Source organism: Bombina bombina, chromosome 7 (assembly GCF_027579735.1).
Source record: "Bombina bombina isolate aBomBom1 chromosome 7, aBomBom1.pri, whole genome shotgun sequence".
Lineage (NCBI taxonomy): Eukaryota > Metazoa > Chordata > Amphibia > Anura > Bombinatoridae > Bombina > Bombina bombina.
In genome coordinates this window covers 355,966,219-355,990,975 of record NC_069505.1, presented here as the reverse complement: position 1 = coordinate 355,990,975, position 24,757 = coordinate 355,966,219, and the positions used below count along the sequence as shown (strand labels likewise).

The window sequence follows — 24,757 nt, the reverse complement described above, 5'->3', positions numbered from 1 at the left end:
GCTTATCTCCACATTCCGATACACAGAGATCATCATCAGTTTCTCAGGTTTGCCTTCCTAGACAGGCATTACCAGTTTGTGGCTCTTCCCTTCGGGTTAGCCACGGCACCAAGAATCTTTTCAAAGGTTCTAGAGTCCCTACTGGCGGTTCTAAGACCACGAGGCATAGCGGTGGCTCCTTACCTAGATGACATTCTGATACAGGCCTCGAATTTTCAAATCGCCAAGTCCCATACGGACATTGTTCTGGCATTCCTGAGGTCTCATGGGTGGAAGGTGAACGAAGGAAAGAGTTCTCTTTCCCCTCTCACAAGAGTTTCATTCCTAGGAATTCTGATAGATTCAGTAGAAATGAAGATTTTTCTGACAGAGGTCAGGTTGTCAAAGCTTCTAACTTCCTGCCGTGCTCTTTATTCCACTTCTCAGCCGTCGGTGGCTCAGTGTATGGAAGTAATCGGCTTAATGGTAGCGGCAATGGACATAGTTACGTTTGCCCGCCTACATCTCAGACCACTGCAACTTTACATGCTCAATCAGTGGAATGGGGATTATACAGATTTGTCCCCTCTGCTAAATGTGGATCAAGAGACCAGGGATTCTCTTCTCTGGTGGCTATCTCGGGTCCATCTGTCCAGGGGAATGAGCTTCCGCAGGCCAGAATGGACTATAGTGACTGGGCTGGGGTGCAGTCTGGAACTCCCTGAAGGCTCAGGGTTCGTGGACTCAGGAGGAAGCCCTCCTTCCGATAAACATTCTGGAACTAAGAGCGATATTCAATGCTCTTCAGGCTTGGCCTCAGCTAGCTGCGGTCAGGTTCATCAGATTTCAGTCGGACAACATCACGATTGTAGCCTATATCAACCATCAGGGGGGTACAAGGAGCCCCCTGGCGATGTTGGAGGTTTCAAAGATAATTCTATGGGCAGAGGTTCACTCTTGCCATCTCTCAGCTATCCATATCCCAGGAGTAGAGAACTGGGAGGCAGATTTCTTAAGTCGGCAGACTTTTCATCACAACTGTAGCCTATATCAACCATCAGGGGGGTACAAGGAGCCCCCTGGCGATGTTGGAGGTTTCAAAGATAATTCTATGGGCAGAGGTTCACTCTTGCCATCTCTCAGCTATCCATATCCCAGGAGTAGAAAACTGGGAGGCAGATTTCTTAAGTCGGCAGACTTTTCATCCTGGGGAGTGGGAGCTCTATCCGGAGGTATTTGCACAGTTGATTCAACTATGGGGCAAACCAGAACTGGATCTCATGGCGTCTCGTCAGAACGCCAAGCTTCCTTGTTACGGGTCCAGGTCCAGGGATCCCAAGGCAGCGCTGATAGATGCTCTAGCAGCGCCCTGGTCCTTCAGCCTGGCTTATGTGTTTCCACCGTTTCCTCTGCTCCCTCGTCTGATTGCCAAGATCAAGCAGGAGAAAGCTTCGGTGATTTTGATAGCTCCTGCGTGGCCACGCAGGACTTGGTATGCAGATCTGGTGGACATGTCATCCTTTCCACCATGGACTCTGCCGCTGAGGCAGGACCTTCTACTTCAAGGTCCTTTCAAACATCCAAATCTATTTTCTCTGCGTCTGACTGCTTGGAGATTGAACGCTTGATTCTATCAAAGCGTGTTTTTTCTGAGTCGGTCATTGATACCTTAATTCAGGCTCGAAAGCCTGTCACCAGGAAAATCTATCATAAGATTTGGTGTAAATATCTTCATTGGTGTGAATCCAAGGGTTACTCATGGAGTAGAATTCCTAGAATCTTATCCTTTCTCCAAGAGGGATTGGAGAAAGGATTGTCTGCTAGTTCCTTAAAGGGACAGATTTCTGCTCTGTCTATTCTTTTGCACAATCGTCTGGCTGAGGTTCCAGACGTTCAGGCGTTTTGTCAGGCTTTAGTTAGAATTAAGCCTGTGTTTAAACCTGTTGCTCCGCCATGGAGTTTAAATTTAGTTCTTAAAGTTCTTCAAGGGGTTCCGTTTGAACCTTTGCATTCCATAGATATTAAACTTTTATCTTGGAAAGTTCTGTTTCTAGTAGCTATCTCCTCGGCTCGAAGAGTTTCGGAGTTATCTGCTTTACAGTGCGATTCCCCTTATCTGATTTTCCATGCAGATAAGGTAGTTTTGCGTACCAAACCTGGGTTTCTTCCTAAGGTAGTATCTAATAAGAACATCAATCAGGAGATTGTTGTTCCTTCATTATGTCCTAATCCTTCCTCAAAGAAGGAACGTCTTTTACACAATCTTGATGTGGTTCGTGCTTTAAAGTTTTATTTACAAGCTACGAAGGATTTTCGTCAAACATCTGCTTTGTTTGTTGTCTACTCTGGACAGAGGTGAGGCCAAAAGGCTTAGGCAACTTCTATTTCTTTTTGGCTGAGAAGCATAATCCGCTTATCTTATGAGACTGCTGGCCAGCAGCCTCCTGAAAGAATTACAGCTCATTCCACTAGAGCGGTGGCTTCCACATGGGCTTTTAAAAATGAGGCCTCTGTTGAACAGATTTGTAAGGCGGCGACTTGGTCTTCGCTTCACACTTTTTCTAAATTCTACAAATTCGATACTTTTGCTTCTTCGGAGGCTATTTTTGGGAGAAAGGTCTTACAGGCAGTGGTGCCTTCCGTTTAAGTGCCTGCCTTGTCCCTCCCTTCATCCGTGTCCTAAAGCTTTGGTATTGGTATCCCACAAATAATGGATGAACCCGTGGACTGGATACACCTTTACAAGAGAAAACAAAATTTATGCTTACCTGATAAATTTATTTCTCTTGTGGTGTAGCCAGTCCACGGCCTGCCCTGTCATTTTAAGGCAGGTGTTTTTTATTTTTAAACTACAGTCACCACTGCACCCTATAGTTTCTCCTTTTTTCTTTCTTGTCTTCGGTCGAATGACTGGGGGTGGCAGTTAGGGGAGGAGCTATATAGACAGCTCTGCTGTGGGTGTCCTCTTGCAGCTTCCTGTTGGGAAGGAGAATATCCCACATGTAATGGATGAACCCGTGGACTGGATACACCACAAGAGAAATAAATTTATCAGGTAAGCATAAATTTTGTTTTTGTATACACCCCTTTTTTATTTTTTATTTCTTCTTTTTTTGTAATCATGTTCTCTTTTTTTTTTCTATATACATGAAATGTAATGTTTTAAAAACTTTTCAATAAAATTAAAATAAATAAATAATAATGATCATATTCTTTTTATTAAGGATGTTTGCTGCATTGCTAGTCCTGTTAATTTCCTGTCACTGACAGTAACTTCTTTATACATTAAGCATGCGATTATTACTATTATTTATTAAATTTTAAAAATACATTAATGACACTTCTTTAAACCAATATTGTTATAGTTATTTCTGATTCTTTTCTACCTATGCTGCCTGTCCATTATTTGTTCAACTATTTAAAACATATATTTTTTTAATCTTTTATAGCTGTACCTCCTCCCCGTAAAACGCGAACGGAGTTGATGAAAGATATTGATGCTGAATATTATGGTTATAGGGATGAGGATGATGGTGTTTTAGTGCCTTTGGAGCAGGAGCAGGAAAAGAAAGGTATGTGATTCATAATTGATGCACGTTTTGTTATTCTTTCCACTTTTCGACCTTATAATAATAAAATCTCTGTCTCTCTCATGCTCTAAGCGTGATATCATGAAACATGATGAAACTGTATCAAAAGTACAAGGGCATCTCCACACTGCATATATACTACCCGTGTTCCTACAGGCTTCACTGTTGTTTCTACCTGAGTAAAATTCTGTAAATGTAGCAGTGAAAACTGGTCCTGTTTATAGGGTGCCAGTCCGAAATTCAAAAACTGAAACTTTATTTCTCCAACATAGGTGTGTCCGGTCCACGGCGTCATCCTTACTTGTGGGATATTCTCTTCCCCAACAGGAAATGGCAAAGAGCCCAGCAAAGCTGGTCACATGATCCCTCCTAGGCTCCGCCTACCCCAGTCATTCTCTTTGCCGTTGTACAGGCAACATCTCCACGGAGATGGCTTAGAGTTTTTTAGTGTTTAACTGTAGTTTTTATTATTCAATCAAGAGTTTGTTATTTTGAAATAGTGCTGGTATGTACTATTTACTCAGAAACAGAAAAGAGATGAAGATTTCTGTTTGTATGAGGAAAATGATTTTAGCAACCGTCACTAAAATCCATGGCTGTTCCACACAGGACTGTTGAGAGCAATTAACTTCAGTTGGGGGAACAGTGTGCAGTCTCTTGCTGCTTGAGGTATGACACATTCTAACAAGACGATGTAATGCTGGAAGCTGTCATTTTCCCTATGGGATCCGGTAAGCCATGTTTATTACGATCGTAAATAAGGGCTTCACAAGGGCTTATTAAAACTGTAGACTTTTTCTGGGCTAAATCGATTCATTATTAACACATATTTAGCCTTGAGGAATCATTTTATCTGGGTATTTTGATATAATAATATCGGCAGGCACTGTTTTAGACACCTTATTCTTTAGGGGCTTTCCCAAAGCATAAGCAGAGCCTCATTTTCGCGCCGGTGTTGCGCACTTGTTTTTGAGAGGCATGGCATGCAGTCGCATGTGAGAGGAGCTCTGATACTTAGAAAAGACTTTCTGAAGGCGTCATTTGGTATCGTATTCCCCTTTGGGCTTGGTTGGGTCTCAGCAAAGCAGATACCAGGGACTGTAAAGGGGTTAAAGTTCAAAACGGCTCCGGTTCCGTTATTTTAAGGGTTAAAGCTTCCAAATTTGGTGTGCAATACTTTTAAGGCTTTAAGACACTGTGGTGAAAATTTGGTGAATTTTGAACAATTCCTTCATGTTTTTTCGCAATTGCAGTAATAAAGTGTGTTCAGTTTAAAATTTAAAGTGACAGTAACGGTTTTATTTTAAAACGTTTTTTGTACTTTGTTATCAAGTTTATGCCTGTTTAACATGTCTGAACTACCAGATAGACTGTGTTCTGAATGTGGGGAAGCCAGAATTCCTATTCATTTAAATAAATGTGATTTATGTGATAATGACAATGATGCCCAAGATGATTCCTCAAGTGAGGGGAGTAAGCATGGTACTGCATCATTCCCTCCTTCGTCTACACGAGTCTTGCCCACTCAGGAGGCCCCTAGTACATCTAGCGCGCCAATACTCCTTACTATGCAACAATTAACGGCTGTAATGGATAATTCTGTCAAAAACATTTTAGCCAAAATGAACACTTATCAGCGTAAGCGCGGCTGCTCTGTTTTAGATACTGAAGAGCATGACGACGCTGATAATAATATTTCTGAAGGGCCCCTAACCCAGTCTGATGGGGCCAGGGAGGTTTTGTCTGAGGGAGAAATTACTGATTCAGGGAACATTTCTCAATAGGCTGAACCTGATGTGATTGCATTTAAATTTAAGTTGGAACATCTCCGCATTCTGCTTAAGGAGGTATTATCCACTCTGGATGATTGTGACAAGTTGGTCATCCCAGAGAAACTATGTAAAATGGACAAGTTCCTAGAGGTGCCGGGGCTCCCAGAAGCTTTTCCTATACCCAAGCGGGTGGCGGACATTGTTAATAAAGAATGGGAAAGGCCCGGTATTCCTTTCGTCCCTCCCCCATATTTAAAAAATTGTTTCCTATGGTCGACCCCAGAAAGGACTTATGGCAGACAGTCCCCAAGGTCGAGGGAGCGGTTTCCACTTTAAACAAACGCACCACTATACCCATAGAGGATAGTTGTGCTTTCAAAGATCCTATGGATAAAAAATTAGAAGGTTTGCTTAAAAAGATGTTTGTTCAGCAAGGTTACCTTCTACAACCAATTTCATGCATTGTCCCTGTCGCTACAGCCGCATGTTTCTGGTTCGATGATCTGATAAGAGCGGTCGATAGTGATTCTCCTCCTTTGGAGGAGATTATGGACAGAATCAATGCTCTCAAATTGGCTAATTCTTTCACCCTAGACGCCACTTTGCAATTGGCAAGGTTAGCGGCTAAGAATTCTGGGTTTGCTATTGTGGCGCGCAGAGCGCTTTGGTTGAAATCTTGGTCGGCTGATGCGTCTTCCAAGAACAAGCTACTTAACATTCCTTTCAAGGGGAAAACGCTGTTTGGCCCTGACTTGAAAGAGATTATCTCTGATATCACTGGGGGTAAGGGCCAAAATAAACCTAATTTTCGTCCCTTTCGTAGAAACGGACCAGCCCAAGGTGCTACGTCCTCTAAGCAAGAGGGTAATACTTCTCAAGCCAAGCCAGCTTGGAGACCAATGCAAGGCTGGAACAAGGGAAAGCAGGCCAAGAAACCTGCCACTGCTACCAAGACAGCATGAAATGTTGGCCCCCGATCCGGGACCGGATCTGGTGGGGGGCAGACTCTCTCTCTTCGCTCAGGCTTGGGCAAGAGATGTTCTGGATCCTTGGGCGCTAGAAATAGTCTCCCAAGGTTATCTTCTGGAATTCAAGGGACTTCCCCCAAGGGGGAGGTTCCACAGGTCTCAGTTGTCTTCAGACCACATAAAAAGACAGGCATTCTTACATTGTGTAGAAGACCTGTTAAAAATGGGAGTGATTCATCCTGTTCCATTAAGAGAACAAGGGATGGGGTTCTACTCCAATCTGTTCATAGTTCCCAAAAAAGAGGGAACGTTCAGACCAATCTTAGATCTCAAGATCTTAAACAAGTTTCTCAAGGTTCCATCGTTCAAGATGGAAACCATTCGAACTATTCTTCCTTCCATCCAGGAAGGTCAATTCATGACCACGGTGGATTTAAAGGATGCGTATCTACATATTCCTATCCACAAGGAACATCATCGGTTCCTAAGGTTCGCATTCCTGGACAAACATTACCAGTTCGTGGCGCTTCCTTTCGGATTAGCCACTGCTCCAAGGATTTTCACAAAGGTACTAGGGTCCCTTCTAGCTGTGCTAAGACCAAGGGGCATTGCTGTAGTACCTTACTTGGACGACATTCTGATTCAAGCGTCGTCCCTTCCTCAAGCAAAGGCTCACACGGACATTGTCCTGGCCTTTCTCAGATCTCACGGATGGAAAGTGAACGTGGAAAAGAGTTCTCTATCCCCGTCAACAAGGGTTCCCTTCTTGGGAACAATAATAGACTCCTTAGAAATGAGGATTTTTCTGACAGAGGCCAGAAAAACAAAGCTTCTAGACTCTTGTCGGATACTTCATTCCGTTCCTCTTCCTTCCATAGCTCAGTGCATGGAAGTGATCGGGTTGATGGTAGCGGCAATGGACATAGTTCCTTTTGCGCGCATTCATCTAAGACCATTACAACTGTGCATGCTCAGTCAGTGGAATGGGGACTATACAGACTTGTCTCCGAAGATACAAGTAAATCAGAGGACCAGAGACTCACTCCGTTGGTGGCTGTCCCTGGACAACCTGTCACAAGGGATGACATTCCGCAGACCAGAGTGGGTCATTGTCACGACCGACGCCAGTCTGATGGGCTGGGGCGCGGTCTGGGGATCCCTGAAAGCTCAGGGTCTTTGGTCTCGGGAAGAATCTCTTCTACCGATAAATATTCTGGAACTGAGAGCGATATTCAATGCTCTCAAGGCTTGGCCTCAGCTAGCGAGGGCCAAGTTCATACGGTTTCAATCAGACAACATGACAACTGTTGCGTACATCAACCATCAGGGGGGAACAAGGAGTTCCCTAGCGATGGAAGAAGTGACCAAAATCATTCTATGGGCGGAGTCTCACTCCTGCCACCTGTCTGCTATCCACATCCCAGGAGTGGAAAATTGGGAAGCGGATTTTCTGAGTCGTCAGACATTGCATCCGGGGGAGTGGGAACTCCATCCGGAAATCTTTGCCCAAGTCACTCAGCTGTGGGGCATTCCAGACATGGATCTGATGGCCTCTCGTCAGAACTTCAAAGTTCCTTGCTACGGGTCCAGATCCAGGGATCCCAAGGCGGCTCTAGTGGATGCACTAGTAGCACCTTGGACCTTCAAACTAGCTTATGTGTTCCCGCCGTTTCCTCTCATCCCCAGGCTGGTAGCCAGGATCAATCAGGAGAGGGCGTCGGTGATCTTGATAGCTCCTGCGTGGCCACGCAGGACTTGGTATGCAGATCTGGTGAATATGTCATCGGCTCCACCTTGGAAGCTACCTTTGAGACGAGACCTTCTTGTTCAGGGTCCGTTCGAACATCCGAATCTGGTTTCACTCCAGCTGACTGCTTGGAGATTGAACGCTTGATTTTATCGAAGCGAGGGTTCTCAGATTCTGTTATTGATACTCTTGTTCAGGCCAGAAAGCCTGTAACTAGAAAGATTTACCACAAAATTTGGAAAAAATATATCTGTTGGTGTGAATCTAAAGGATTCTCTTGGGACAAGGTTAAGATTCCTAGGATTCTATCCTTCCTTCAAGAAGGATTGGAAAAAGGATTATCTGCAAGTTCCCTGAAGGGACAGATTTCTGCCTTGTCGGTGTTACTTCACAAAAAACTGGCTGCTGTGCCAGATGTTCAAGCCTTTGTTCAGGCTCTGGTTAGAATTAAGCCTGTTTACAAACCTTTGACTCCTCCTTGGAGTCTCAATTTAGTTCTTTCAGTTCTTCAGGGGGTTCCGTTTGAACCCTTGCATTCCGTTGATATTAAGTTATTATCTTGGAAAGTTTTGTTTTTAGTTGCAATTTCTTCTGCTAGAAGAGTTTCAGAATTATCTGCTCTGCAGTGTTCTCCTCCTTATCTGGTGTTCCATGCAGATAAGGTGGTTTTACGTACTAAACCTGGTTTTCTTCCAAAAGTTGTTTCTAACAAAAACATTAACCAGGAGATTATCGTACCTTCTCTGTGTCCGAAACCAGTTTCAAAGAAGGAACGTTTGTTGCACAATTTGGATGTTGTTCGCGCTCTAAAATTCTATTTAGATGCTACAAAGGATTTTAGACAAACATCTTCCTTGTTTGTTGTTTATTCTGGTAAAAGGAGAGGTCAAAAAGCAACTTCTACCTCTCTCTCTTTTTGGATTAAAAGCATCATCAGATTGGCTTACGAGACTGCCGGACGGCAGCCTCCCGAAAGAATCACAGCTCATTCCACTAGGGCTGTGGCTTCCACATGGGCCTTCAAGAACGAGGCTTCTGTTGATCAGATATGTAGGGCAGCGACTTGGTCTTCACTGCACACTTTTACCAAATTTTACAAGTTTGATACTTTTGCTTCTTCTGAGGCTATTTTTGGGAGAAAGGTTTTGCAAGCCGTGGTGCCTTCCATTTAGGTGACCTGATTTGCTCCCTCCCTTCATCCGTGTCCTAAAGCTTTGGTATTGGTTCCCACAAGTAAGGATGACGCCGTGGACCGGACACACCTATGTTGGAGAAAACAGAATTTATGTTTACCTGATAAATTACTTTCTCCAACGGTGTGTCCGGTCCACGGCCCGCCCTGGTTTTTTTAATCAGGTCTGATAATTTATTTTCTTTAACTACAGTCACCACGGTACCATATGGTTTCTCCTATGCAAATATTCCTCCTTAACGTCGGTCGAATGACTGGGGTAGGCGGAGCCTAGGAGGGATCATGTGACCAGCTTTGCTGGGCTCTTTGCCATTTCCTGTTGGGGAAGAGAATATCCCACAAGTAAGGATGACGCCGTGGACCCGACACACCGTTGGAGAAAGTAATTTATCAGGTAAACATAAATTCTGTTTTTTTTCATTATGAACAATAAATGCGCTAACAGACAGACATTTATGGTTTTCTTGTATTGGCTTCCACTTTAGGATCAATGTGCCCAATGCTCAACCTACCTCTGTTAAACCGTGATTTGAGTTTGAGAATGATGTGTTCTTTCAGCGTTAGCAGTCCAGCAATGCTCACATGTACCCTTTGATATAGGAAGTTTATCATAGTATTCCTATTGTCCATGTGCAAACTGCATTTTATTTGTCCATCGTTAAATAGAGTATTTAGTGAGAGAAACCCTCTATATTAATAAGCCAATCTCATCTATCTCAACCGGTACTGTTTGCTATGTATCTGAGCAAAGTATCGGTTTCTCACTTAGGCCCCGATAATCGAAAGTCCTACGAGGCGGTTAGTTTAGAGGGGGATTATTTAGAGGGGGATAGGTGTTAGTGTAGTTCTAGTTTGCATTGCGAGGTTGCAGTTTAGGTCTTAATCTCCTAACCACCCCCACACATGTATGGGGGTTAATTAGGTGATTGTTGTTAGTTAGTATTTAGTGGCCCTTAATCTCCTAACTACTCCCCATTCCTGTATTCCGGTATGGGTTTGATTAAGTGATTATTGATTGCTACCATTATTAGGCCATAACTGCATGCCTGTTATGTAAAAATATAATTTAATGCTACTGACTACTATAACATAAATATATATTAACATATATATGTATGTTATCACTAATAAACAGAACAAGGTAACATAATTACATTTTAAGGTGTATGCAGTACTTAAATCATTATGCAAAAAACACAAGAAAATAAAAACATATTAATTTATATACAATTAAAAAGAATATGCATCACTTTTAAAAACTTTAAAAAAATTTGTAGATAAATGCACTATTAACCCCTAAACTGCACTAACCTAATCACCTAATCAACTCCTATACAGGTATATTGGCTGATTAGGTGATTAGGTTAGGGCAGCTTAGGGGTTAATAGTGTATTTATCTACAATTTGTTTTAAAAAGAATGACTACCGCAGACACAACTTAGCCGAAACCAAAAGCATGTAGCAATAAACAGATAACAAGCTCAATAGCAAAGGGAATCCAAATCCCATAGTGGCAAAAAGAACACAAGCAGCAGCATGGCACCCCAGTACACAACCAAAAGCACCCTCTGCAACTTGCCAGGGTAAAACCAGAGGGTTCCTAGCCCTATCCACAACAAAGATGTTTGCCACTCGCCGGCATTCCTCGGACACGCCTCTTTTCTTAGAATATCTTGACAGACCATCGTACTGCGAGGCCGACGGCCAGCGAAGCAGTTTACTGAGCGTCTGACCACGATTTGAATATTGGGGCCTTATTCTTGTAAATAAATAAGGAAATGCTGAAACATGTTTAATTGCTTCTGATTAACTGTTTTTAGTTGTATCTTGTTACCATTTCAGTAAGTTACTGATTTCTTTTTTTTTATTTTTATTTTGTAAAATGATGATGGTCCATAGTCCTCCATAACATATAGGCTATATTTCCCACCACTAGAAGGAGGTCAAGAACCCATATCAGAGCTTAAAATCCACAGCATAGTCCAGAGGCTGTTTGAAGGTACTCTGAAAACAAGTACAGCATAGCTAGGGGACTTAGTTTGCTCTCCTGATGTCACACTTTTCTTCAATTGGCAGTGAGAGTCCATGACAACATTCATAACCTGTGGGAATACTATTCCTGGCCAACAGGAGGAGGCAAGGACACCCCAAACCCCTCCCACTTCCACTATCCTCCAGTAGTTCTCTGCCTCCTTTTATGGAGGTTGGCAGAGAGAGATGTTCTGTTAATAAGAAATTAAGTTTAAGATAAAGGATTGGCTCCGGGAGCCGGGGATAATATATCCATGCAAATCTTGATAGAGTATTGGTATATATTCTACTGGTCGATGCTGAGTTTTCCATGCTTCTTTCCATTTTATCTTAAAGGGACACTCAATCAAAATTAAACTTTTTGAGTCACCAGCTCCTACTGAGCATGTGCAAGAATAAGTGTGTATGCATTTGTGAATCGCTGATGGCTGTCACATGGTACAGGGGGAGTGGAAAAATACATAACTTTTAAAATTGTCAGAAAAAAAATCTACTACTCATTTGAAGTTCAGACTAAGTGCTATTGCATTGTCTTGTTATCTTGCATTTGTTGATTATGCAAATCTACTGTGTTGATTGGTCCTTTAAATCCCCTGTCAAATGACGCAGTGTGTTTCACACTAACTTACAGACTTATGATAGGTAAGTTTGCCCCTCTTTCATGGCATTTTGTCTCATAAAGAGGTTGGATGTATCCTGTTCCTATGCTAGGATCTGTGTCTTGTGCTCATTTGTATCCTTTTATGAACTTAAGCCACAGAGGCTGTGAGGGTTGTGGCTTGATGCATTATATATAGGACAGTGACAGATGTTACATATTCCCTATCTCGGGATGTTTTGTGTTTCTACAGGCCGCAAAGTGGGTGGCGATTGGTTCCCACCCTAAGGTATTTGTTTCACGCCATTTTCACTTCAGATCCACTGTGCAGTGCTTGTGGGAGAGTAGTAGCAAGGCAGCTATGTCAATCTCGAGTGGTTAAGATGCCCTGAATGGGGCTTACAAGAGCACAGTTATTTAGTGCTTGGGATCAAAATACCCCTCTGTATGTTTACAATTAACCTTTCTGTCATTATGGACGATTACATGCTATTAGAAAGTCTGGAGGAATCTTCTTTTGTCACTTTTCTAGATAATAACAAGTGTATGCTTTGCAAGTTATCAACTGTACATCCTTCGGCACAGCTTTGTAATTCTTGCCTGTCATATGTCCTGACGTCTCACGCTGGATGTCCAAGTGGTCAGACTGTGGAGAAGCCTCCTCGGACTCCGTCCCTGATTGGGCCTACTACGGCTTCTCAGGCCTCAGCTGAGGCGGACATTCCTGTTCAACAATCATTGTATTCAGAAGGCGGCTCAACTCTGACTGGGGTGGGCCGTCTAACCGATGATCTTTCGGCCCGCTTAAAGATGGCTGTGTCTGCTGCCCCTAGGTATCAGGGAGAAGGAAGAGAAAGGCTAAGCATTGTTCTCCGACATGTAGCCCTGGAGTGACTGATCATTTTGGACTGCCTTCTGAGGACGACCTTTTATTTAGCTCTGAAGGTTAAATTTCTTCCTCTGAACCCTCTGATGCTGAGTCAGAAGAGGATGTGGAGGGAACGATTACTTTGAAATCACATTCTCTTTGGCTCGTGGACTCTCACCACCATGAAAGAATGTGAATCAGTGTTCTGATGACCCTGTCAGTAAAAATGTTTTTTTTTTAAAAAAATATATATATTTTATTTGTGATGCTGTGTTTGATATTATGAAGATTAATATCAAAAGCATGTCTTTGGCAGTACTTGCCACAGGAGAATTATGGCTGAAATCCTGGTCTAATGATATGGTGTCAAAATCTAGATAATTACCTCTTTCCTTTCAGGGAAATAAATTGTTTGGTTTTGATTTAGATTTTATAATATCTACTGCTACTAGAGGTAAAGGAACTTTTCTTCCTCAAGACAAAAGGTTTGGAGGGTAATCTAAAGATTCCAATAGTTTGTAATTGCTTTCATCAGAATAAGGAACAAAAGGTTTACTCATCTGCTCAGAAGCAAGCCACCTCTGGCCCGGTCTGGAGGCCTAGTGGTAACTTGAAAAAATTCAAGCAGAGTAAGAAATCTATCCCTACTACCAAGACTGCATGAAGTTGTCGTCGTTGCCCATGCCCCGATCCAGAGGTTCTGGTAGGGGGCAGATTAAGTTTTTTTCAGGGATATTTTATAGGATTCAGAACAAGGTCTCAGAGAAAAAGGTTTTTTTCTGTCCAATGTTCCAAGGAATCCTTTAAAATCTCAAGCTTTTTTCCAGTCTGTCTCAGATCTTGAAGCTATGGGAGTGATCCAGTTCCTTTGCATGAACAGAGGATGGGATCTTATTAAAATCTCTTCATTGTTCCGAAGAAGGAAGTTACTTTTAGACCAGTTTTGGATCTGAAATCTCTAAACAAGTTTGTAATGATTCACTTCTTTCAAAATGAAAACTATTCACACTATTTTGCCTTTTGTTCAGCAAGGTTAGTTTATGTCCACAATAGATTTTAAGGATGCTTACCTGCATGTTCCTACTCATAGAGCACATTTCCAGTTTCTGAGGTTTGCTTTTGCCTGCAAGCATTTTAAGTTTGTTGCTCTACCATTTAGTCTGGCTACAGCTCCAAGAATATTCACAAAGGTTCTGGGTGCCCTTTCTTTCATGTAATTAGCAAGAGTCCATGAGCTAGTGACGTATGGGATATACATTCCTACCAGGAGGGGCAAAGTTTCCCAAACCTCAAAATGCCTACAAATACACCCCTCACCACACCCACAATTCAGTTTTACAAACTTTGCCTCCGATGGAGGTGGTGAAGTAAGTTTGTGCTAGATTCTACGTTGATATGCGCTCCGCAGCAAGTTGGAGCCCGGTTTTCCTCTCAGCGTGCAGTGAATGTCAGAGGGATGTGAGGAGAGTATTGCCTATTTGAATGCAGTGATCTCCTTCTACGGGGTCTATTTCATAGGTTCTCTGTTATCGGTCGTAGAGATTCATCTCTTACCTCCCTTTTCAGATCGACGATATACTCTCATATATACCATTACCTCTACTGATTCCAAAAGCATTTAGGCGCCAAATAATGTGGATTTGGCGCTAAAAAAATATGGGCGTCGCTTTTGTCTCCACATTATTTAAGTCTCATTTTTCATTGCTTCTGGTTGCTGGAAGCTTGTTCTTTGGCATTTTTTCCCATTCCTGAAACTGTCATATAAGGAATTTGATCTATTTTGCTTTATATGTTGTTTTTTCTCTTACATATTGCAAGATGTCTCACGTTGCATCTGAGTCAGAAGATACTACAGGAAAATCGCTGTCTAGTGCTGGATCTACCAAAGCTAAGTGTATCTGCTGTAAACTTTTGGTAGCTATTTCTCCGGCTGTTGTTTGTATTAATTGTCATGACAAACTTGTTAATGCAGATAATATTTCCTTTAGTAATTTACCATTGTCTGTTGCAGTTCCTTCAACATCTAAGGTGCAGAATGTTCCTGATAACATAAGAGATTTTGTTTCTGAATCCATCAAGAAGGCTATGTCTGTTATTTCTCCTTCTAGTAAACGTAAAAAAACTTTTAAAACTTCTCTCCCTACAGATGAATTTTTAAATGAACATCATCATTCTGATTCTGATGACTCTTCTGGTTCAGAGGATTCTGTTTCAGAGATTGATGCTGATAAATCCTCATATTTATTTAAAATGGAATTTATTCGTTCCTTACTTAAAGAAGTATTAATTGCTTTAGAAATAGAGGAATCTGGTCCTCTTGATACTAATTCTAAACGTTTGGATAAGGTATTTAAATCTCCTGTGGTTATTCCAGAAGTTTTTCCTGTTCCTAATGCTATTTCTGCAGTAATTTCCAAAGAATGGGATAAATTGGGTAATTCATTTACTCCTTCTAAACGTTTTAAGCAATTATATCCTGTACCATCTGACAGGTTAGAATTTTGGGACAAAAATCCCTAAAGTTGATGGGGCTATTTCTACCCTTGCTAAACGTACTACCATTACTACGTCAGATGGTACTTCGTTTAAAGATCCTTTAGATAGGAAAATTGAATCCTTTCTAAGAAAAGCTTATCTGTGTTCAGGTAATCTTCTTAGGCCTGCTATATCATTAGCTGATGTTGCTGCAGCCTCAACTTTTTGGTTGGAAACTTTAGCGCAACAAGTAGCAAATCATGATTCTCATGATATTATTATTCTTCTTCAGCATGCTAATAATTTTATTTGTGATGCCATTTTTGATATTATTAGAGTTGATGTCAGGTTTATGTCTCTAGCTATTTTAGCTAGAAGAGCTTTATGGCTTAAGACTTGGAATGCTGATATGGCTTCTAAATCAACTCTACTTTCCATTTCTTTCCAGGGTAACAAATTATTTGGTTCTCAGTTGGATTCTATTATCTCAACTGTTACTGGTGGGAAAGGAACTTTTTTACCACAGGATAAAAAATCTAAAGGTAAAAACAGGGCTAATAATCGTTTTCGTTCCTTTCGTTTCAACAAAGAACAAAAGCCTGATCCTTCGTCCTCAGGAGCAGTTTCAGTTTGGAAACCATCTCCAGTCTGGAATAAATCCAAACCTGCTAGAAAGGCAAAGCCTGCTTCTAAGTCCACATGAAGGTGCGGCCCTCATTCCAGCTCAGCTGGTAGGGGGCAGGTTACGTTTTTTCAAAGAAATTTGGATCAATTCTGTTCACAATCTTTGGATTCAGAACATTGTTTCAGAAGGGTACAGAATTGGTTTCAAGATGAGACCTCCTGCAAAGAGATTTTTTCTTTCCCGTGTCCCAGTAAATCCAGTGAAAGCTCAAGCATTTCTGAATTGTGTTTCAGATCTAGAGTTGGCTGGAGTAATTATGCCAGTTCCAGTTCCGGAACAGGGGATGGGGTTTTATTCAAATCTCTTCATTGTACCAAAGAAGGAGAATTCCTTCAGACCAGTTCTGGATCTAAAAATATTGAATCATTATGTAAGGATACCAACGTTCAAGATGGTAACTGTAAGGACTATCTTGCCTTTTGTTCAGCAAGGGAATTATATGTCCACAATAGATTTACAGGATGCATATCTGCATATTCCGATTCATCCAGATCACTATCAGTTCCTGAGATTCTCTTTTCTGGACAAGCATTACCAGTTTGTGGCTCTACCGTTTGGCCTAGCTACAGCTCCAAGAATTTTTTCAAAGGTTCTCGGTGCCCTTCTGTCTGTAATCAGAGAACAGGGTATTGTGGTATTTCCTTATTTGGACGATATCTTGGTACTTGCTCAGTCTTTACATTTAGCAGAATCTCATACGAATCGACTTGTGTTGTTTCTTCAAGATCATGGTTGGAGGATCAATTTACCAAAAAGTTCTTTGATTCCTCAGACAAGGGTAACCTTTCTGGGTTTCCAGATAGATTCAGTGTCCATGACTCTGTCTTTAACAGACAAGAGATGTCTAAAATTGATTGCAGCTTGTCGAAACCTTCAGTCACAATCATTCCCTTCTGTAGCCTTATGCATGGAAATTCTAGGTCTTATGACTGCTGCATCGGACGCGATCCCCTTTGCTCGTTTTCACATGCGACCTCTTCAGCTCTGTATGCTGAATCAATGATGCAAGGATTACACAAAGATATCTCAATTAATATCTTTAAAACCAATTGTTCGACACTCTCTAACGTGGTGGACAGATCACCATCGTTTAATTCAGGGGGCTTCTTTTGTGCTTCCGACCTGGACTGTAATTTCAACAGATGCAAGTCTCACAGGTTGGGGAGCTGTGTGGGGATCTCTGACGGCACAAGGAGTTTGGGAATCTCAGGAGGTGAGATTACCGATCAATATTTTAGAACTCCGTGCAATTTTCAGAGCTCTTCAGTTTTGGCCTCTTCTGAAGAGAGAATCGTTCATTTGTTTTCAGACAGACAATGTCACAACTGTGGCATACATCAATCATCAAGGAGGGACTCACAGTCCTCTGGCTATGAAAGAAGTATCTCGAATTTTGGTTTGGGCGGAATCCAGCTCCTGTCTAATCTCTGCGGTTCATATCCCAGGTATAGACAATTGGGAAGCGGATTATCTCAGTCGCCAAACGTTGCATCCGGGCGAATGGTCTCTTCACCCAGAGGTATTTCTTCAAATTGTTCAAATGTGGGAACTTCCAGAAATAGATCTGATGGTGTCTCATCTAAACAAGAGACTTCCCAGGTATCTGTCCAGATCCCGGGATCCTCAGGCGGAGGCAGTGGATGCATTATCACTTCCTTGGAAGTATCATCCTGCCTATATCTTTCCGCCTCTAGTTCTTCTTCCAAGAGTAATCTCCAAGATTCTGAAGGAATGCTCGTTTGTTCTGCTGGTAGCTCCGGCATGGCCTCACAGGTTTTGGTATGCGGATCTTGTCCGGATGGCCTCTTGCCAACCGTGGACTCTTCCGTTAAGACCAGACCTTCTGTCTCAAGGTCCTTTTTTCCATCAGGATCTCAAATCCTTAAATTTAAAGGTATGGAGATTGAACGCTTGATTCTTGGTCAAAGAGGTTTCTCTGACTCTGTGATTAATACTATGTTACAGGCTCGTAAATCTGTATCTAGAGAGATATATTATAGAGTCTGGAAGACTTATATTTCTTGGTGTCTTTCTCATCATTTTTCTTGGCATTCTTTTAGAATACCGAGAATATTACAGTTTCTTCAGGATGGTTTAGATAAGGGTTTGTCCGCAAGTTCCTTGAAAGGACAAATCTCTGCTCTTTCTGTTCTTTTTCACAGAAAGATTGCTATTCTTCCTGATATTCATTGTTTTGTACAAGCTTTGGTTCGTATAAAACCTGTCATTAAGTCAATTTCTCCTCCTTGGAGTTTGAATTTGGTTCTGGGGGCTCTTCAAGCTCCTCCATTTGAACCTATGCATTCATTGGACATTAAATTACTTTCTTGGAAAGTTTTGTTCCTTTTGGCCATCTCTTCTGCCAGAAGAGTTTCTGAATTATCTGCTCTTTCTTGTGAGTCTCCTTTTCTGATTTTTCATCAGGATTAGGCGGTGTTGCGAACTTCTTTTGAATTTTTACCTAAAGTTGTGAATTCCAACAACATTAGTAGAGAAATTGTGGTTCCTTCATTATGTCCTAATCCTAAGAATTCTAAGGAGAAATCATTGCATTCTTTGGATGTTGTTAGAGCTTTGAAATATTATGTTGAAGCTACTAAATCTTTCCGAAAGACTTCTAGTCTTTTTGTTATCTTTTCCGGTTCTAGAAAAGGCCAGAAAGCTTCTGCCATTTCTTTGGCATCTTGGTTGAAATCTTTAATTCATCTTGCCTATGTTGAGTCGGGTAAAACTCAGCCTCAGAGGATTACAGCTCATTCTACTAGGTCAGTTTCTACTTCCTGGGCGTTTAGGAATGAAGCTTCGGTTGACCAGATTTGCAAAGCAGCAACTTAGTCCTCTTTGCATACTTTTACTAAATTCTACCATTTTGATGTATTTTCTTCTTCTGAAGCAGTTTTTGGTAGAAAAGTACTTCAGGCAGCGGTTTCAGTTTGAATCTTCTGCTTATGTTTTTCATTAAACTTTATTTTGGGTGTGGATTATTTTCAGCAGGAATTGGCTGTCTTTATTTTATCCCTCCCTCTCTAGTGACTCTTGTGTGGAAAGATCCACATCTTGGGTAATCATTATCCCATACGTCACTAGCTCATGGACTCTTGCTAATTACATGAAAGAAAACATAATTTATGTAAGAACTTACCTGATAAATTCATTTCTTTCATATTAGCAAGAGTCCATGAGGCCCGCCCTTTTTTGTGGTGGTTATGATTTTTTTGTATAAAGCACAATTATTCCAATTCCTTATTTTATATGCTTTCGCACTTTTTTATCACCCCACTTCTTGGCTATTCGTTAAACTGAATTGTGGGTGTGGTGAGGGGTGTATTTGTAGGCATTTTGAGGTTTGGGAAACTTTGCCCCTCCTGGTAGGAATGTATATCCCATACGTCACTAGCTCATGGACTCTTGCTAATATGAAAGAAATGAATTTATCAGGTAAGTTCTTACATAAATTATGTTTCTCCAACATAGGTGTGTCCGGTCCACGGCGTCATCCTTACTTGTGGGATATTCTCTTCCCCAACAGGAAATGGCAAAGAGCCCAGCAAAGCTGGTCACATGATCCCTCCTAGGCTCCGCCTACCCCAGTCATTCTCTTTGCCGTTGTACAGGCAACATCTCCACGGAGATGGCTTAGAGTTTTTTAGTGTTTAACTGTAGTTTTTCATTATTCAATCAAGAGTTTGTTATTTTCAAATAGTGCTGGTACGTACTATTTACTCAGAAACAGAAAAGAGATGAAGAATTCTGTTTGTATGAGGAAAATGATTTTAGCAACCGTAACTAAAATCCATGGCTGTTCCACACAGGACTGTTGAGAGCAATTAACTTCAGTTGGGGGAACAGTGTGCAGTCTCTTACTGCTTGAGGTATGACACATTCTAACAAGACGATGTAATGCTGGAAGCTGTCATTTTCCCTATGGGATCCGGTAAGCCATGTTTATTACGATTGTAAATAAGGGCTTCACAAGGGCTTATTTAAACTGTAGACTTTTTCTGGGCTAAATCGATTGATTATTAACACATATTTAGCCTTGAGGAATCATTTTTTATGGGTATTTTGATATAATAATATCGGCAGGCACTGTTTTAGACACCTTATTCTTTAGGGGCTTTCCCAAAGCATAGGCAGAGTCTCATTTTCGCGCCGGTGTTGCGCACTTGTTTTTGAGAGGCATGGCATGCAGTCGCATGTGAGAGGAGCTCTGATACTTATAAAAGACTTCTGAAGGCGTCATTTGGTATCGTATTCCCCTTTGGGTTTGGTTGGGTCTCAGCAAAGCAGATACCAGGGACTGTAAAGGGGTTTAAAGCTTAAAACGGCTCCGGTTCCGTTATTTTAAGGGTTAAAGCTTCCAAAATTGGTGTGCAATATTTTCAAAGCTTTAAGACGCTGTGGTGAAAATTTGGTGAATTTTGAACAATTCCTTCATGTTTTTTCGCAATTGCAGTAATAAAGTGTGTTCAGTTTAAAATTTAAAGTGACAGTAACGGTTTTATTTTAAAACGTTTTTTGTACTTTCTGTTCAAGTTGATGCCTGTTTAACATGTCTACCAGATAGACTGTGTTCTGAATGTGGGGAAGCCAGAATTCCTATTCATTTAAATAAATGTGATTTATGTGATAATGACAATGATGCCCAAGATGATTCCTCAAGTGAGGGGAGTAAGCATGGTACTGCATCATTCCCTCCTTCGTCTACACGAGTCTTGCCCACTCAGGAGGCCCCTAGTACATCTAGCGCGCCAATACTCCTTACTATGCAACAATTAACGGCTGTAATGGATAATTCTGTCAAAAACATTTTAGCCAAAATGAACCCTTGTCAGCGTAAGCGTGGCTGCTCTGTTTTAGTTACTGAAGAGCATGACGACGCTGATATTAATATCTCTGAAGGGCCCCTAACCCAATCTGAGGGGGCCAGGGAGGTTTTGTCTGAGGGAGAAATTACTGATTTAGGGAACATTTCTCAGCAGGCTGAATCTGATGTGATTACATTTAAATTTAAATTGGAACATCTCCGCATTTTGCTTAAGGAGGTATTATCCACTCTGGATGATTGTGAAAATTTAGTCATCCCAGAGAAACTATGTAAAATGGACAAGTTCCTAGAGGTGCCGGGGCTCCCAGAAGCTTTTCCTATACCCAAGCGGGTGGCGGACATTGTTAATAAAGAATGGGAAAGGCCCGGTATTCCTTTCGTCCCTCCCCCCATATTTAAAAAATTGTTTCCTATGGTCGACCCCAGAAAGGACTTATGGCAGTCAGTCCCCAAGGTCGAGGGAGCGGTTTCTACTTTAAACAAACGCACCACTATTCCCATAGAGGATAGTTGTGCTTTCAAAGATCCTATGGATAAAAAATTAGAAGGTTTGCTTAAAAAGATGTTTGTTCAGCAGGGTTACCTTCTACAACCCATTTCATGCATTGTCCCTGTCACTACTGCCGCATATTTCTGGTTTGATGAACTGCTTAAGGTGCTCGATAGTGACTCTCCTCCTTATGAGGAGATTATGGACAGAATCAATGCTCTCAAATTGGCTAATTCTTTCACTCTAGACGCCTCTTTGCAATTGGCTAAGTTAGCGGCTAAGAACTCTGGGTTTGCTATTGTGGCGCGCAGAGCGCTTTGGTTGAAATCTTGGTCGGCTGATGCGTCTTCCAAGAACAAGCTACTAAACATTCCTTTCAAGGGGAAAACGTTGTTTGGTCCTGACTTGAAAGAGATTATCTCTGATATCACTGGGGGTAAGGGCCACGCCCTTCCTCAGGATCGGCCTTTCAAGGCAAAAAATAGACCTAATTTTCGTCCCTTTCGTAAAAACGGACCAGCCCAAGGTGCTACGTCCTCTAAGCAAGAGGGTAATACTTCTCAGGCCAAGCCAGCTTGGAGACCAATGCAAGGCTGGAACAAGGGAAAGCAGGCCAAGAAACCTGCCACTGCTACCAAGACAGCATGAAATATTGGCCCCCGATCCGGGACCGGATCTGGTGGGGGGCAGACTCTCTCTCTTCGCTCAGGCTTGGGCAAGAGATGTTCTGGATCCTTGGGCGCTAGAAATAGTCTCCCAGGGTTATCTTCTGGAATTCAAGGGACTTCCCCCAAGGGGGAGGTTCCACAGGTCGCAGTTGTCTTCAGACCACATAAAAAGACAGGCGTTCTTACATTGTGTAGAAGACCTGTTAAAAATGGGAGTGATTCATCCTGTTCCATTAAGAGAACAGGGGATGGGGTTCTACTCCAATCTGTTCATAGTTCCCAAAAAAGAGGGAACGTTCAGACCAATCCTAGATCTCAAGATCTTAAACAAATTTCTCAAGGTCCCATCGTTCAAGATGGAAACCATCCGAACTATCCTTCCTTCCATCCAGGAAGGTCAATTCATGACCACGGTGGATTTAAAGGATGCGTATCTACATATTCCTATCCACAAGGAACATCATCGGTTCCTAAGGTTTGCATTCCTGGACAAACATTACCAGTTCGTGGCGCTTCCTTTCAGATTAGCCACTGCTCCAAGGATTTTCACAAAGGTACTAGGGTCCCTTCTAGCGGTGCTAAGACCAAGGGGCATTGCAGTAGTACCTTACCTGGACGACATTCTGATTCAAGCGTCGTCCCTTCCTCAAGCAAAGGCTCACACGGACATTGTCCTGGCCTTTCTCAGATCTCACGGCTGGAAAGTGAACGTGGAAAAGAGTTCTCTATCCCCGTCAACAAGGGTTCCCTTCTTGGGAACAATTATAGACTCCTTAGAAATGAGGATCTTTCTAACAGAGGCCAGAAAAACAAAGCTTCTGGACTCTTGTCGGATACTTCATTCCGTTCCTCTTCCTTCCATAGCTCAGTGCATGGAAGTGATCGGGTTGATGGTGGCGGCGATGGACATAGTTCCTTTTGCGCGCATTCATCTAAGACCATTACAACTGTGCATGCTCAGTCAGTGGAATGGGGACTATACAGACTTGTCTCCGAAGATACAAGTAAATCAGAAGACCAGAGACTCACTCCGTTGGTGGCTGTCCCTGGACAATCTGTCTCAAGGGATGATGTTCCACAGACCAGAGTGGGTCATTGTCACGACCGACGCCAGTCTGATAGGCTGGGGCGCGGTCTGGGGATCCCTGAAAGCTCAGGGTCTTTGGTCTCGGGAAGAATCTCTTCTACCGATAAATATTCTGGAACTGAGAGCGATATTCAATGCTCTCCAGGCCTGGCCCCAGCTTGCGAGGACCAGGTTCATACGGTTTCAATCAGACAACATGACGACTGTTGCGTACATCAACCATCAGGGGGGAACAAGGAGTTCCCTAGCGATGGAAGAAGTAACCAAAATAATTCTTTGGGCGGAGTCTCACTCCTGCCACCTGTCTGCTATCCACATCCCAGGAGTGGAAAATTGGGAAGCGGATTTTCTGAGTCGGCAGACATTGCATCCGGGGGAGTGGGAACTCCATCCGGAAATCTTTGCCCAAGTCACTCACCTGTGGGGCATTCCAGACATGGATCTGATGGCCTCTCGTCAGAACTTCAAAGTTCCTTGCTACGGGGCCAGATCCAGGGATCCCAAGGCGGCTCTAGTGGATGCACTAGTAGCACCTTGGACCTTCAAACTAGCTTATGTGTTCCCGCCATTTCCTCTCATCCCCAGGCTGATAGCCAGGATCAAGCAGGAGAGGGCGTCGGTGATCTTGATAGCTCCTGCGTGGCCACGCAGGACTTGGTATGCAGATCTGGTGAATATGTCATCGGCTCCACCTTGGAAGCTACCTTTGAGACGAGACCTTCTTGTTCAGGGTCCGTTCGAACATCCGAATCTGGTTTCACTCCAGCTGACTGCTTGGAGATTGAACGCTTGATTTTATCGAAGCGAGGATTCTCAGATTCTGTTATCGATACTCTTGTTCAGGCCAGAAAGCCTGTGACTAGAAAGATTTACCACAAAATTTGGAAAAAATATATCTGTTGGTGTGAATCTAAAGGATTCCCTTGGGACAAGGTTAAGATTCCTAGGATTCTATCCTTCCTTCAAGAAGGATTGGAAAAAGGATTATCTGCAAGTTCCCTGAAGGGACAGATTTCTGCCTTGTCGGTATTACTTCACAAAAAGCTGGCAGCTGTGCCAGATGTTCAAGCCTTTGTGCAGGCTCTGGTTAGAATCAAGCCTGTTTACAAACCTTTGACTCCTCCTTGGAGTCTCAATTTAGTTCTTTCAGTTCTTCAGGGGGTTCCGTTTGAACCCTTACATTCCGTTGATATTAAGTTATTATCTTGGAAAGTTTTGTTTTTAGTTGCGATTTCTTCTGCCAGAAGAGTCTCAGAATTATCTGCTCTGCAGTGTTCTCCTCCTTATCTGGTGTTCCATGCAGATAAGGTGGTTTTACGTACTAAACCTGGTTTTCTTCCAAAAGTTGTTTCTAACAAAAACATTAACCAGGAGATTATCGTACCTTCTCTGTGTCCGAAACCAGTTTCGAAGAAGGAACGTTTGTTGCACAATTTGGATGTTGTTCGCGCTCTAAAATTCTATTTAGATGCTACAAAGGATTTTAGACAAACATCTTCCTTGTTTGTTGTTTATTCAGGTAAAAGGAGAGGTCAAAAAGCAACTTCTACCTCTCTCTCTTTTTGGATTAAAAGCATCATCAGATTGGCTTACGAGACTGCCGGACGGCAGCCTCCCGAAAGAATCACAGCTCATTCCACTAGGGCTGTGGCTTCCACATGGGCCTTCAAGAACGAGGCTTCTGTTGATCAGATATGTAGGGCAGCGACTTGGTCTTCACTGCACACTTTTACCAAATTTTACAAGTTTGATACTTTTGCTTCTTCTGAGGCTATTTTT

At 42.3% G+C, this 24,757-nt stretch overlaps 1 protein-coding gene across 2 annotated transcripts in view; it reads left to right on the top strand.

The window, feature by feature from the left end:
* ISY1 (ISY1 splicing factor homolog) overlaps window positions 1–24,757 on the top strand; it is a 743,196-nt gene that overhangs the window by 484,308 nt on the left and 234,131 nt on the right. For both annotated transcript variants that reach the window (XM_053721042.1, XM_053721043.1), the window contains exon 8: window positions 3,429–3,551. In XM_053721042.1, the coding sequence (XP_053577017.1) occupies window positions 3,429–3,551 (123 nt within the window). The remainder of the gene's footprint in view (window positions 1–3,428; window positions 3,552–24,757) is intronic.